Genomic DNA, 16978 nt, shown 5'->3' with positions numbered 1-16978 from the left:
GTTAGTTTAAACCTTTATTGTGAAAATACTAAGATCAATCCAAGATCTCCACCTAAGATACCGTTATGGGTTCAGATACTTTAAAAGTTTTGACTCTTAACATCCGGGAACTAGGCAGTTAAGAGGCATAAGGTGTTGAATGCTCTTTGTAGAGACTTGCCTGAAGTGGTATTTCTCCAGGAGACACATCACAGAAATCTCACAAGATTACTGAAACATAAGTGATATCCCCAACAGTTTACCTCCCCAGGCACATCTAAATCTAGGGGGGTTGTGCTACCCTTGTCTCTTACGCTTAATTTTAAATTAATCTCTTCTCAAAAGACAAAAAAGGCTGATATATCTTTGTTAAAGGCACCGTAGATGGTAAATGAATCACTCTTGCATCAGTTTATAGTCCGAATGCAAATCAGTTCACCTACCCTGAGCAGGCCTTTACGGATCTGAGTGTGTTCAGGAAAGGAGAGCTGCTTCTTGGGGGAGATTTAAAATCAACCCAAACTGGACAGGCAAAGACCGAAAGGTTCAGACAGTCAATGCTCATTTTCAGAATTATTGTCCTGATTTCAATTGATTGATGTCTGGAGAACCCTCCATCCCACTGACCGTGATTACACTTGCTTTGCCCCAAGAGTCCCAAATTACGCATGATTAGATTACATTCTTACCTCTACCAACTGGGGGGATAAACTGATCGATGCAGGAATTAATTGTATGGAATTATCTGATCATGCCGCTGTTTGGGCCCAGCTGTGTTGCCTCTCTACACACCTTCATGATCCTACCTGGCGACTCTCTCCTTCCTTGTTACAAAAGGAGATGGTGTCGACGGGAAAGGTTTGGATTCTGGGACCATGGTCTAAGCTTCTTGGGGGGGGACTGTTGGCAGGAGATGGGCTGCACCTCACGAGGACTGGGAAGAATCTCTTTGGCAGAAGTATGGCAAAACTCATCAAGAGGGCTTTAAACTAAAGCCTCTGGGGGATGGAGATGATAGCTTAAAGACCGATCCAAAGACAGCGGGTTGTAAACGCAACGATTTGAACGGTACAGCAGACACTGGGAGGGAGAAAGGGATGCACGGCAAAGCTCACGGTATATTAACGGAGGAATCCAATCGGGACAAAAGAGACTTCTGCTGTCTATATACCAACGCGCGGAGCTTGGGAAACAAGCAAGGGGAGCTTGAAGTCTTAGTGCATCAAGGCAAATATGACATCATAGGGATAACAGAAACTTGGTGGGATGACTCCCATGATTGGAATATAGCCATTCAAGGATATAAACTCTACAGAAAGAATAGAAGCAACAGAAAAGGAGGAGGAGTAGCGTTATACGTCAAAGACAAATACACCTCTATGGAAATCCAAGAGAGCGAACAAAGGGGTCCGGTAGAGACCATTTGGGTAAAAATAAATGGAGAAACAAATAAAACCGACATGGTAGTAGGTGTCTACTACAGACCCCCTGGCCAGGAAGAGGTGGTAGACGAGGCCTTTCTCAAACAAATCTCCGAAATCTCAAGGAGGCAAGAAGTAGTAGTGATGGGGGACTTCAACTACCCGGATATCTGCTGGGAGACAAACTCTGCGAAAGCACAAAGCCTCCAACAAATTCCTGATGGGCCTTGCTGATAATTTCCTCTTTCAAAAAGTAGAAGAAGGAACAAGGGGATCGGCAATCCTGGACCTGATCTTAACTAACACGGACAAATTGGTCACGGGAATTAAAACAGTCGGTACCTTGGGGGAAAGTGACCACGTAATGCTGGAATTCATGATTCTGGGGAAAGCCAAAGAAGAATATAGTCAAACATGGACCTTGGATTTCAGGAAAGCTGATTTTAGCAAGCTCAGGGAAATGATGGGTAGGATCCCGTGGCTAGATAGACTAAAGAAGAAAGGAGCCCAAGACGTGTGGGAGTTCATGAAGAACGTATTACAAAAAGCACAATCGCAAACAATTCCAAAGAGGAAGAAAAATGGAAGACATCGGAAAAAGCCAATGTGGCTACACGGAAGACTGGTGGAGGAGGCAAAAGTAAAAAAGAGCATGTATAAAGAATGGAAGGAAGGACGCATCACCAAGGAAGAGTACCAACGAGCGGCTCGGGCTTGCAAGAATAGCGTAAGGAAAGCTAAAACCCAGAATGAGCTGAGGCTGGCGAGGGAAGCGAAGAACAACAAAAAGGGGTTTTTCAGATATGTTCGAAGCAAGAGAAAGACCAAGGAAACAGTGGGACTGCTGCTCAATGAGGATGGCAAAATGTTGACAGATAACGAGGAAAAGGCAGAACTGCTCAACACCTATTTTGCCTCCGTTTTCTCCAAAAAAGGGAACAGTGTGCAACCTTGCATCGGTAGCAATCTCAGTAAGGGGTTGGGACTGCAGTTCGAGATTGATAAGGAGATACTCAGGAAATACCTAGTTATCCTAAATGAGTTCAAATCTCCAGGGCCTGATGAACTGCATCCCAGAGTATTGAAGGAACTTGCGGATGTACTCTCGGAACCTCTTGCCATCATCTTTGAGAAATCCTGGAGAACGGGAGAGGTGCCGGAGGATTGGAGATGGGCAAACGTCGTCCCGCTCTTTAAAAAGGGTAAAAAAGAAGATCTGGGGAATTACAGGCCGATCAGTCTGACTTCAATACCGGGAAAGATATTAGAACGGATAATAAAAGAGTCCATTGGCAACTATCTAGATGACAATGCTGTGATTAGAAGGAGCCAGCATGGTTTGTCAAGAAAAAATCCTGTCAAACTAATCTCATCTCTTTTTTTGATCGGGTCACTAGCTTAGTAGATGGTGGAAATGCTGTAGATGTCATCTATCTAGATTTCAGCAAAGCATTTGACAAAGTCCCCCACGACCTTTTGATTAGCAAACTAGTCAAATGAGGACTACATGGAAATACTGTCAGGTGGATTCACAACTGGTTGGAAAACCGTACTCAAAGAGTGGTCGGACTGGAAGGAGGTCTCAAGTGGAGCGCCACAGGGTTCTGTCCTGGGGCCGATACTCTTCAACATTTTTATCAATGACTTAGACGATGGGGTGGAGGGAAGCCTTATGAAGTTTGCGGATGATACAAAACTGGGAGGGATAGCTAACACAATGGAAGACAGGAATAAAATCCAAAGGGACCTAGATAGACTAGAAAATTGGGCTGAAATTAATGACATTCAATAAAGACAAATGCAGGATTCTGCATTTAGGCCACAAAAACAAAATGCACGGGTACAGGATGGGAAATACCCGGCTTAGCAGTAGTGCGTGTGAGAAGGACCTTGGAATTGCAGTGGATCGCAAGTTGAACATGACCCAGCAGTGTGATGCTGCGGCAAAAAAGGCAAACGCGGTTTTGGGATGCATAAACAGAGCTATAGTTTCCAGGTCGAGGGAAGTAATAGTCCCACTATATTCTGCATTGGTCAGGCCTCATCTGGAATACTGCGTTCAGTTCTGGGCGCCTCATTTTAAGAAAGATATAGACAAGTTAGAGCGGGTCCAGAAGAGGGCGACGAGGATGATAGCCGGTATGGAGAACAAGTCTTATGAGGAAAGGTTGAAGGAACTTGGCATGTTCAGTCTGGTGAAGAGAAGGCTGAGGGGTGACATGATTGCACTCTTTAAGTACCTGAAGGGCTGCCACATAGAGGAGGGTACAGATTTGTTCTCTGCTGCCCCAGAGGGTAGGACTAGGTCTAATGGTTTTAAGTTGCAGGAGCGTAGATTCAGATTGGACATTAGAAGGAACTTCTTGACAGTAAGGGCGGTTCGGCAATGGAACCGACTGCCTAGGGAGGTGGTGGGATCCCCTTCGCTGGATGTCTTCAAGCAGAGGCTGGACAGCTATCTGCGGGAGATGCTCTAGCTGTGGATTTCCTGCTGTGAGCAGGGGGTTGGACTCGATGGCCTACAAGGCCCCTTCCAACTCTAGGATTCTATGCTTCTATGATTCTAAAACAAAATTTCTCAGGACAACTTAGAAAAATCTATTAAGGAATATTTTGACTTGAATTCCCATGATATCTCCCTCAATTGTATGGGATGCAATGAAATCTGTTATCCGGGGGGATACCAGCAAACTTAAGGCACGCAAGAAATTAAAGCAATTAGAAAAAGACAGGTTACTAAAGGAAATGACAGATCTAGAGTTAGATCACAAACACAGGGGAGATCCAGATTCTATCCCTCACTCTTCCAAAAAAGGGCAAAACTTGGAGAACTAGAATTTGCAAAAATCTCAGTGCAACTGATGTATACCAAACAAAAATACTTTGAATCTGGGGATTGCTTGCTAACCGTATTCGAAAAAATACAAGAGGAAAGAAAAATCCACTCTATCCAGTCCAAAGATGGGGATTTAATCACAGATTCCAAAAGTATCAGTAATGTTTTTGCTGAATTTTACTCAGATCTCTACTCTGAAACTAGTTCATCAGCACAAGCTATCAACAACTTTTTATGAGAGAGACCTATATCCCCCTCACAGATGACCATATGTATTTGCTAAATCAGTCGATCACCACAGAGGAGGTACTAGCCACAATAAAAAAAAAAATAAAACTATAAAGCTCCAGGAACAGATGGTTTTAGAGGAAACTTTTATAAAAAATTTGAAGACCTCTTAGCACCTCACTTAGCCTCTCTTTTCTCTGACATCCTAGATGGAGGACCAATTCCACCTTCCTGGCATCAGTCTAGGATCATAGTCCTTCCAAAGCAGGGAAAGGACCTGGCACTGGCAGAGTCCTATAGACCCATTAACCTGTTAAATCAAGACAAAAAATTATTTAGCTCTATTCTAGCTTCTCGACGAAACACTTTTATTACTCAGTGCATTTCCCTGGACCAAACAGGCTTTATGCCAGGCAGGCAAATTTCTGATCTAGTTTGAAGGCTCTTAAATATATTACATCACAGCAAAACATCAGGCTCCCCTTTAGCTCTCTTGTCATTAGATGCTTGTAAGATCTTCAATAGACTGAACCAGAATTATCTCTGTGTATTAATGTCTAAACTCCACATGGGACAACTTTTTATAGATGCCATAATGCAGCTTTATAACAAATCAATAGCAACTGTTCGGGTCAATGGCACTGATTCAGTGGGGCTTGGAACACACTGTGAGGTGAAACAAGGATGCCCACTGTCCCTACTCCGCAATATCCATAGAACCACTTGCCATTGCTATTTGTTCTCATCCACATATTGTTGGCCCATTCATCAATGGATCTCAGCATGTCATCAACTTATTTGCAGATGACATAGCCTTGGCGTTGTCCAACAGACAGGAAGCAACTGGAGAAATATTGAAGGTCTTATCTAATTATGGTAACGTAACAGGATTGAAAAGTAACATGTTCAAATCTGAGATTATGTATCTAGGAGTATCACCAGAGGTGAGGGGGCAGATTAGGAGGTTGTCTGGTTTCAAGGAATGCCCTAAAAGACTTAAATACCTAGGGGTCTTTTTAACCAAAAAAATCTAGCACGTTTAGGAAGACAGAACTTTACCCCCTTACTACTCCAAATCCGTCTAGAACTCAAGAGATGGGCTAAACTGAATATGTCATGGTTGGGTCAAATAGCTGCTGTAAAAGTGTCTATTTTATTTTACCCAAATTCTCATTCCTTTTCCAGACTCTCCTGGTGGCTATTCCCAACAAAAGAATTCACATATGGCAATCACTGCTCAGTAAATTTATACATGGAGGCAAAAAAACTAGAATTAGCAACAAAATTCAGTATAACATGGGAAACAGAGGAGGCCTTGGGATATCGTACCGACAATATTACCTTGATGCCTTTCATCTATGACAGATGTGCTCCTTGAGACACACTGAGACAAACAAACTATGGACTGGTATAGAACTAGTTAACCCGCTATACAGGGCCTTGCCATTTCTCCCCAATCAGAAAATGATCAATATAGATAACTAATCCTTAAAATTAACTGTTAAGGTCTGCAGTTCTTGGAGTAGGAAACTTGCACCACCAATTTCCCCACTAACACAATTTGCCTTTCATCCTCTGTTTACTCATGCAGGTGAAGTTTTTAAACCGTCTGAGTGGGAAGCAGGTGGCCTACATAGGTTGGAAAACCTGTATGAGAACAACCTGCCACTGTCAGGAAATGTAAAGAAAAATCAGGTCCCAGGAGTCAACTTATACTGGTTCCATTGTAATCAACTAACCTGCTTCCTCCTTAAACCATATAAATGGAGCAGGAATCAAAACCTCTTACTGTATTTGAAAATGTAATCCTGCTAGAACAGAAAGATCCATGAAAACTAGTTTCTAGGATTTACAGAGTACTACTAACAGAATCAATGGGCTCTCTCATAGGCACCAAACTGATGTGGGATCAGGAACTTAACATTGTAACAGAAGTGGAGCAATGGAACACTATGTGGACCAAACGTCCCTTCAAATCTATATCCACTCAAATCCAAGAAAACTCTTTAAAGACTATACACAAATGGCCACTCAAAATGTCCCACATCACCAACTCTGCCAGTCCTGAGTGCTAGAGGCAATGTGGCACGCATGGATCGTATCTACATATGTGGTGGGATTGTCCCCATGTCCAGACATTCTGGGTAATGATATTCTCAGAGGTTACTCTAATTACGAAACAACCTGTGCTGCTATGCCCAGCACTAGTGCTATTAAATCTTTTCATTAACTCAAATCAAGATATACTCTTCAAAGAGCTGGGGTGCTACTATTACTGACAGCAGGCAGACTCGAGATTGCACACAAATGGTGAACACCTGAAGGGCTCTCTTTAGACACATGGTATAACCACGTGTGGGTGATAGCTTTGGCCAAGAACTTAACTAGATCACACAAAAATAGATTTGATACCACATGGTACCCCTTTATTCAATTTGTCAATTCCTTAGATCACATACATAATCCTCCAGCATCTCATGGTCAAATGTGGAGTTCTACACTGGGAAGATGATAACTGAAACAAATACCAGGATTCTTTTTCATTTTATCTCCTATATAATCAATTTTATTGTTGGTTTGTGCTTATATGACCGCTTAGTACTTTGTATTTTATGTATGATTTATCAGAGTTCAAATAAACGTTTTTAAAAAATTCACTGTAGAGTTAACTTACAGTACAATGGTATATATGTCTACTCAGAAGTCTCTTTGTGTTTAAGTCTAGGCTTTAGTTTAGGATTGGCACTGGGAAAAACAGGGTTCTTGTGCCTTTAACAGTTGTATGGTAGAAATTCAAACGGTTAAGCCTTTTCTAGTACGGAAATACAATTATGGAAAAAGCGTCGCCATGACTATATTGTCTAGTTTTGTGTTATGCCACCGTCCCCCATGGCAGCCATGTTGTGACTGATGCCTACAGCACTCTCTCAAAATTTGAAATGTGCCCATTGGTCTAAACAGGTTGGTTACCCCATCTTAAACTTTACTAGAGGGAGCTGCATTGATTACCAACGTGCCCAAGCCCAATTCAAGGTGCAAGTATTGACATCACAGTCCTAAATGGCCTAGGTGGAGGATATCTGAAATGGCCCTTCCCTCTACATCAGGGATGGGGAACCTCAAAATCTTGCAGTGTGGTGCTCCTGTTCAAGTCAGTCAGGCATGCCCTCTTCCATGATACTTCATATGATTCCCATTCCCACCCAGTTTTCCATTCCACTGACCCTCCAGTAATCAGTTAGAATTCCATGGCCACTGAGCACACTCAGCCATCATTGGGTTATCTTTGGGATTTTACTCCCTTATGTTTACCCCCCTTAAGATTTTTTGTACTTCTGTTCCACTGAGCCTCTTGTCTGGGTGGGGCTATTCTGGCTATGTTAACAATTGAACTCACCTCACCTTTGGAAATAGAGGAAGCAATACCTGCTTACTCAGAAATAAGTACCACCAAGTTCAGTGGGTCTTAATTATTTGGTAATTCAGCATCCAGCAAACACAGTAAACACACACTGAGTCACACTGCATGTTGATCAGACAAAAGAAGCTAAGAACCAGATATTAAATAACTTTTGTGAAACCTTAGACAAAAATTGTCACCATTTCATTAATGTAAATAATCTTCAGAGAAACAAGAACTCTTACAGCTTTAAGACAATTTCTTACTTGTATAATAAACTTCTAAACTTTCAGTAGAAATTGCCAGTAAAGAAGTTCACTTACTGTAATCTGGAAGGCTTTCTGGGGGTTTAATTGGCTCCCCTGCATCACTCAGAGGCTTAACTATGAAAGTAAGTCAAAAACAACTTAATGATGTCTTAAGTCAAACTTCCCGATTCTGAGCACATTTATATGAAATGACAGCATTTCAGTTTAAATGAAACTTACTTCCTAGTCCACATGCTTAGGACTGCAGCCAAACACTGATGATTTTACTGATCACACATACAAACCAGCATATTATATTGTACATATTAATGGTTTCTACACATCAAAATGCAGCGATGGTGGCAAAGCCATCTTCAGCATCAGTCTTACAACTATTATTTTATCCATTCAGAAGAACCACAACTATCTTCACCAAGAGAATTTCATGTGACCAAACTATGACAAACACAACCACAGAATATTATCTGTTTTCGTTTGTCTACTGCAATGGAAACTGGGTCTGGAATTCCCACAAGTGGCTTCTTCAGTATTTGGGAAAGAATTGCAGGAGGAAAGCAGCATGGAGGGGAAGGGCTGCACACCGACCTCTCAATTTCTCTATTGCAAAATTGTCATCTGCCAACACTGGTTTATAGTGAAGATGTAACTTTCAAGGTTACACTTATACACAGCTGCAAGCAAATTTACAGCTTAGGCCCCAGACTTCTGAACTCATCTGCAGCAATAAAGGTGTTACTTGAAAGCTTGTACAGTAAAAACAATTATAAGATCTTATAATAGGATTAACACATAGTTTAAGATCCTGGTTAGCAAACCAACATTTAACCATATCCTATGAGGGGATGGAAGAGTTTGCAGACCTGCCACTTGTTTTCAGTTTAATTAACTAGTATTTATTAAGACAGGAATGTTATGTCTGAACTAGATCTAAATGTCTCTGTTAATGCAACTGAGTTGTAGTAGACTGCTAGTTCCAACTACCGCCATCATAACCCTTGACTGAGCAACGTTTCTTAAAATGATTATTATAAAAATTACCAACATACAATATTTGTCAAAACAGCACATCATTAATTTATTAAGAAGACTTGGTATATTAAGATACTTGGCATATATAAGATTTGAAGTAATTTATACAAGCAACCAGTCAAAAGGATCCTTAGAACAAACAAATAATTACAGAAATGGAATCATGCCAGCATATATATTATTCAAAATGAGATGCAGATATTCCTAGCAATATGTCACAAGAAAAATGGACTTGGATCTGGAAAAATGTTTCCACATTTACAACTTGTATGAATTTAAAAGAAAATTTCTATAAAACCATGACTCATTGGTATCAAACTCCAGCTAGTCTGAATAAAATATATCCAACAAAAAAATATTGAATGCTGGAGATGCAGAGTTCCAAATGCAAACATTTTTATTTCATTTGTGAATGTCCAATTATTAAATTATTTTGGGAGTCAGTATTAACTGATATAAGTAACAACTTAGCAAAGATCTTCCCCTGGATCCCATTGTAACAGTATCTGAATATCTGAAAAGCACCATTCCAGAGGAAGATCAAGAAACGGCAGCAAAAATAGAAATCTGGAAAAACCTTCTACTACCATCAATAAATTTGTGGCTCTCTAGGGTTTGGAAAATTGCCTTTATGACTTAACATAAAAATCTAGTAAAGGTGAGAGAAGGGAAGCAAACAGAATATAACTTTATTGAAAAATGAAGCTTGTTTATATTATATTGGAGCAACAAGGAACAAAAACAAATAAATCCATATTCCTTATTAGGAGACGTATAGAAAACTTTATACTTTTTTTGTTACAGATTATGCAATTTATCATGTTGCTTTAAATAAGCAAGAAATTTGTAATATAAATATTTTTGTATTTATATACATTATATTCATTACGAGTTATCAATCTAACATCTCCAAATAGCTTAGTTAATAGGTATTATTCTATACATTAACTCTGTAATTCAACAACTGGATTAAATAAAATAGCAGTAACGTTTACTGCCTTATTTCGGATTAAGCAAAAAGGAAGCCAGTAGATTAGGTTTATTTAATTTTTGTTTTTATGCAATAACTTTGTCTGTAGTTATTCTAGGATTGTGGAAGCCACGTTAATTATTCACCTCAAATGAATTCTAATTCATCTGCTAGCATTCTGTAATACAAGAATCAGATTATGCTGCAGTCCAAGGCATCATTCATTCTGCAATCTAAAGCAACAAGAATCCACTGATGACCGTTGACACTGTAACTAAGTAGTCAATTATCTAAACATCCATTTGTAGAACTACTGGCCTGGGGAGTAAAGATTCATATGGAGGTATAGTTCAACACTTACCAATGCCATGGGATTTTAGAGCTTCCTCAACCTTCATTGGTTTTCAGAGTGATGGGAGGGAAATAATGTTCATATAAAAATGAGTTTTCAGTACTTTGAAGACAAACAAACTCAACGTTTAGAGCAGGCCTCCTGCAAAACTTGTGACTCATCAAGCCAAAAGCAATCCTAGGCAGGCAACACAAAGGAGGCTATTCACTGAGCCCCTGGTACAAAAGACATCCACCTGATATCAAATCAGACAATTTTACACCATGGGTGGGGAGTCTCTGGCCCATGGGCCTAATTAGAGCAGCCAGCGTTCCCAATTTGGCCCAGGAAGACATTTTGCCTGTCAGTCACCCATCATTTGATGTCAGGTAAAGCTACAACTGCACAACTGGGAGCCTTAGACTGAGCTCACGATTGCTCCTTCCGGAGAGTGACTTGCATTTGGCACTGTTTAAATTTGGTGCTGAAACTCCACAAGTGGTGCTCTTACATTTGTTTACAGATGAGAATTTGGATATTAAAAACAAGACTTTGATAGGTCATCTCCTCAGGGCTGCACACCTCATAACAGCTAGAGGATCTTAAGGGTGCCACTCTTCTTATATGAAAAGCTGTGGTTTCCTGCATATATAGAAAAACGGACTTTTAAGCTAAGGGTGACTAGAGGTACTTCAGAAACATATAAGTTTGCTTCCATTTAGAACCCTTTTATAGTTCATGTGAACCAGAAAGATCATAGGAGGGAGCTTCCTCCACATTACACCCACATTTGGAATGCCTAGTTTGATATAGGGGGTTGAAGTTATCCCACCAGATGATGTATTACTGTGGCTTTGCTTATTGCTGCCTATTTGTGGTTTTAAACCACATTGCTATGTATAAACCTTTGTGCTTTAAATCCTTATCTTTATTTCTCACATTTCTGCATTTTTGTATATTTTTCCCACCTATTTTGTTACACTGCAAGGAAATGCTGCCATTGCTTCATGTTTGGAAAAGGGAGTTAGGGGGAAATAAGTTTTTTTCTTCTGTTTTTATCTGCATGGTATTTTGTATGATTCAGCAAGGATTTTTTTATATATGTTCATAATTGTTTTGTGCCAATATACCTAACTTTCATTATTTTTTGTTCTTTATTACCTTGCAATGTTGTTTATCTGAAAATAAATAAACAATAATTTTTAAAAATAAATTCAGTGCTGAATGCAAGGTGTGCTGTGTCAGGAAATATGTCAGCTTTCCACCAGTCATGTAGCCCACAAAGGCTTAACCACAATTTGATCTAAACCTCTGGCTGAAAGTGGCTCCCCACCCCTGGCCCACATTGACTAGTATTGTCTGTCCAGGGTTTTATATGGGATTTCTTTCCAGTCCTACACAGAGATGCCAAATATTGCACCTGGGACCTTTTGCATTGAAAGCATGGGCTCTACTACTGAGCTATAGCCCTTTCTCAAGGTGTCTCAGGGCTGTATTTGTCCTGGCGCGTCACAAGTTGTACAGAACTTTACTAGAAAAAATATGTAGGTAATTTATTTCTCCCACAGGACAACAAAAGTAAATTTACCTCTTCTTCTCCAAAAAAGTGCTTAAATTACTAAATTTTTGCACACACCATATACATATAGAATTTTGATTTATTGCATTTAACAATTTACTGCAACTGAAAGTTCAGACATTAATTCTGAAAAGCCAACACTGTATGCTCTACCATTTTTCTGAATGACACCAAAAAATAAAGAATTTATTTAGATTTCTTGCTTTTTCTTTGAAGTTCTGGATAGGTAATATCACACTGCATCATTAATCTTCACAATAATCTTTTGAGTTAGTGCATTTATTTGCATTATACAGAAATTAAGACTGTAGCTGATACGGTATTTCCAGGTCTCTGTCTCAAACAGGCTTACAAAAAGGTCATTAAAGATTACCTGTAGGCAACCAGGCAGGGAAGCTTTACAGAAGTCCCCACTTTTAATAAACACACTATTAAAGACTTTTATAGGGGGGTAACTTTTGTGAAATTATTTGCAAGCAATGTCTAATATATAACATCAGTTAGATCACACAGGCTTACCTTCATTTTTGCACTGTAAAAGAACAACACAAGCAGCATAACTAAGATGACCTCCTAGTAAAGACATTCACTTATCCCCATAGAGAGTGAGCAGCAGGGAGAGAACCCACAAACCCAGGACCTACTCTCATGCTCTTAATGTGGGAAATAACATCTGCAGACATAAGAAATAATGCCAAAATCTAGATGACTACTCATCATCTGAACAGTAATTGTGTTTAACCAATGGGAATAACTTAACAAAGTCATTTCTATAAGTTAACATGCTTCTAAAAGGTAAATAGAAAAACTGGTCTTACCGCCTTGTGTTTCATTCCTAGGAAATGAGTCTGCAGGTTTACAGGAGATGCACAATAAACCTTGCAAATCTGTATCAAGAAGATGTTTTTAATACAAATGATAATATAGTATATGGTAAATATAAAAAGTTAAAAAAAGAGATCATACAGAGGCTGTCCTGGCCAACCTTTTCTCTGTTAGTTATAATATGAACTCTCAGCTTAGAGCATTTCATAGATCACCTTACAGATTATATAGCACTCTGTATCTCTACACAGCATAACTATTCAAGCTAAGAGATTGTCATAGCAATTACACATGCTCTTTGTAACTCTTTAAGTAGGCTCAAGGCAGGCCTTCTATTTGCATGGGGAAGATTTCTCTGAACGGGACTGCGTGAGCAAGCGAGCATTCCTATGAACAGGTTGAAAAACTGGTTCTATCTGTGAGCGCCTGCACATCTGCCAGCGCGTCCTTGGAGACAGCATTTTGTCTAGATCCTCCTCTAACACTGCCTCTGGTTGAGCCTTCAATTCCTCCTCCTCAGGAGGTGTGAGTGGCAACTCGGATGACAAGGCAGAGCTGAGAGGTAGGACAAGGGCCGGCTCGTTGTCAGACAGCACTTTTTCAGTTGTAACTGGAATTATGGAGACAGAACTGTCACTGTCTAAACTGCTGAAGCCTTCGCTTGTTTCAGCCCCCTCCCCAGAATCCCATGTCTCCTTCTCCTCCTGCTCCTGATCACTCCACCAAGAGAACTCCATGGGGCCCATGACAGAGGCAACTGAAAATTTCCAGTTTAATAATACTACATATGCTTTGGGGGAGTTTTACAATTCAGAGCTGTGCTTAAACTCAGCTCAGAAAACTGCCAACATTCCACTGCCTGAACTCATTAATGTTTTGCTTTGTACCATCAAACACATAACCCTTTAGGAGATGACAAGTTAGAAAAGTCTGATCTCACCCAGGGGTTTGAGTACAATGATAAGAACTCTGTGCACTCTGATGTTAGCAATGAATGGAAAAGGAACTGAAAATAAAATGGTTGACAATCAACAGTGCAGCCATATTTGGATGGAAAAGGAATTGAAAATAAAAAGGCTGGTAACATCACTATGTATAGTAAATTGTGTGACTGTATTTTGATTGTTGGGTACAGTTCTAGTACCCCTTATCAAAAGATTTTATCAGAACACTGAAAAAAGAAAAGAAAATATCAATTAAAATGACAAAAAATAGGAGCGCCTTGTAAAAGGAAAGGGTTAAGTGACTGGGACATTTTAGTTTCGAACAAAAGATGAATAAGGAGAAAGAAAACATGACAGAGTTTACAAAATAATAATTAGCATAGACAAGGTGGCTAGAGAGATTTTTCTCCATTTTTCATAATACTGTAACTCAGGGTCAACAAGTTACATTGATCCACAGTAGGTTCAGAACAGAACAAAGGAAGAATTATTGTACAGAGTGCATTAGTATTCAATGGTATTCACTAGGAGAGTACAGTAGGGCCCCGCTTACCGGCGTTCCGTTTTCTGGAGTTCCGCTGATGTGGCGGCTTTCAATGAGGGGAAATTCCCTGTTTTAAGGCCGCTTTTGTGACATTTTTGCGTCATTTTTGCATGACGCACCCCATTATTTTCAATGGGTTTCGCTTTATGGCTATTTCCGCTTTACAGCGGCAGTCCAGAACGGAACCTGCCGTATAAGCGGGGCCCACCTGTATAAAGTGTCAAACAAAGTCATGAAAGGAGGATATATTTAACAACTCCTATTAGCCAACATATTATACCTTAATGTTAGAAGCAGTATACATCGGCATATCAGGTGCTGGGGGAAAAAACAAGTGAGGATTGCCTCCTTCATGACATACTTGTACATTTCCTATATAGGAGGCACTGTTATGAGACAGGCTGTTGGACTAGATGGACATTGTAGAAATTTCTGCTCAGGTCTTCCCAGTACAAATCAGCTAGGAAGTGGGATGGCATATACTGGGATTACTAAAATATCACTGCACACTTCCCACACCTCAGGTGTGTGTTGCCACTTACCCACTGCACACCCCTGAATGTGGCCCTTATGGCCACAAAGATTGCCTACCTCTAAACTAGATCGGTCAGGATCTAAAAGTCATCTATAGCCTCCTAACCTGGGCCTTCCTTTGAGGAGGACAGAAGCAGCAATGTGTGATAGCATTCTCTTTACTTACACCAATGATTCTCTAAGGATTAAATAAATTCAGATACTCACATTTCTACAGCTGTCTATGGTGTAGTTCAGTCTTCCCTAACCTGGTGCTCTCCAGATGTTTAGGACCCAAACTCCCTTCAGCCCTAGCTAAATGGCCAATAGAAGGGATAATGGGAATTATTGTCCAAAACATCTGGAGGACACCAAGCTGGGGAAGGCTGATATAGTTACCCCCATTAGGAGATAAGAATTGTCATTTAAATTTGATAAACCTTTTGTAAATCTATTGTTTCTGCACATCTCTGACTCCATCCATTCCTTATATAATAAATGCACTTGTTGCTCTTCATATGTTGAGCAGGCTGAGAGGTAAAAGAGAGCAGATTTAATTGGAAGAATCTTGTGATCTCTTTGTCACAGTGCTTGTCTAAGGAGATCCCAGATAAAGACGCCGAACCCCTTCTCCTAACTTCCTTCCCTAGAACACTGGAGGATAGGAAGCTCCATCATGCAGGCTGTTAACAGAAATACACTGACCCAAAGGCAGGTTCTTGAAAAACCCCGTTGACTCTCCATACCTCAATGTGCAAGTGACTGAACATCACCAGGCATCTGTATATAGGTCTAGTAAAATTTGTATAAGATTATTTTTCCTTTTATTCAAGTTCTTTGACACTGAAGTTGCACTTCATGTGCACATCTGCAAAACAAACTTTACCTCATTTGTCATTTTCTCTCCCCAGGAAATTCAGCAAACTGTAGCCAGAGCTAGTATTTTCTAATGGAGGGCATCATTGTTTCAAGACAACCAGAATATAGATATACCTAAAAATTATTCATAATAATAATTTTTTAATAATTTCTTAATAATATGAAGCACAATACTCACATTACAGTAGTAAGGAGTGGCATTGTATGGCTTGTAAGTAATGTGCTCTTCAGTTTCCATAGTGGAGAATACAAGAGGTATGAAATCCACGTACGACAACTAAAGAATATATGAAAAAAAGTGTTTATTTTGACAAAACATATTTAAGTTATGGCAATTATAACACTCCTCTTCTGGCATTATAGTCATGAATAAGTAGAAAAGGGCTGTGAGGCTATGCTTTTATCCCAGCCTCCATTGTTATGCTGCTCATGCCGGCTTACCCATTTTCAGCTACTGCCTCAGGGAGCCTATTCTTGGAAGCTCCCTGCCTGATTAAGAACCAAGCGTTCTTTCAGAAGGGTAATATGTGCAGAGAGCCAAACTGTTACGTTTTCAGTTCAGTTCCCATTTAGGTTCAGCTACAACTGAAACTGATCCATCCCCCCCAACCACCAGTTCAGTTCTGGTTCACATGAAAAAATTCAAGTGCAATGCAAGGCACATTAGTCATAACACAGGTGGGCATCCTCTCATCTGTCAAAGGCAGTATTACCTTAGGAAAACTCTGTTGGGGGGCTGCATGCCAATGGCAGGCAAAGCTGAAGCCAGCAGTCCAGGGCAAGGGTCAGAATCAAAAATGGGTGGAGCCAGTCCCTTCTTTTTCTGACAACTCCTTTTCTCTCTTTGTTTTTTCCACCTTCTCCCTCCCCCCCCCCCAGACTCTGCAGAGAAACAGATCATATGAACTGACAGCTTATGGAGAGTTTCTGAAATTAGGCCAAAGGCTACAGATTGCCCACCCCTGATCTACCACTATTTCATTTTGGCTTCTGGCATAGTTTTGGGTCCAATAACAGCTGTGGTGGTCTTGACAAATGACGTACACTGGAAGAGTACATCCTTGTTGATTCTATTGGACCTCTCAGCAACATTTGATCCCGTTGACCATGGCATCCACCTGGACCACCTAGTGGAGATGGCATTGTTTTGCTCTGGTTCCAGTTCATAGTTTGGGAGTGCTCCTGGATTCAACTTTACATCTGAATGACCAGGTGGTAGCAGTGGCCAGGA

At 40.2% G+C, this 16978-nt stretch overlaps 1 protein-coding gene across 2 annotated transcripts in view; it reads right to left on the bottom strand.

Annotated features, from left to right (window-relative positions):
• LOC133366021 (uncharacterized) overlaps nucleotides 1-16978 on the bottom strand; it is a 68969-nt gene that overhangs the window by 49653 nt on the left and 2338 nt on the right. For both annotated transcript variants that reach the window (XM_061588642.1, XM_061588643.1), the window contains exons 2-5: nucleotides 15926-16024; nucleotides 12861-12929; nucleotides 10494-10524; nucleotides 8188-8247 (exon numbers count right to left, since the gene is read on the bottom strand). In XM_061588642.1, coding sequence (XP_061444626.1) covers nucleotides 8188-8247; nucleotides 10494-10524; nucleotides 12861-12929; nucleotides 15926-15985 — 220 coding nt within the window. In that variant the 5' untranslated portion in view covers nucleotides 15986-16024. The remainder of the gene's footprint in view (nucleotides 1-8187; nucleotides 8248-10493; nucleotides 10525-12860; nucleotides 12930-15925; nucleotides 16025-16978) is intronic.

This window comes from Rhineura floridana, chromosome 11, assembly GCF_030035675.1.
Source record: "Rhineura floridana isolate rRhiFlo1 chromosome 11, rRhiFlo1.hap2, whole genome shotgun sequence".
In the NCBI taxonomy this organism is placed as follows: Eukaryota; Metazoa; Chordata; class Lepidosauria; order Squamata; family Rhineuridae; genus Rhineura; species Rhineura floridana.
The sequence above is the reverse complement of the archived record's forward strand: the minus strand, read 5'-3'. Positions and strand labels throughout refer to the sequence as shown.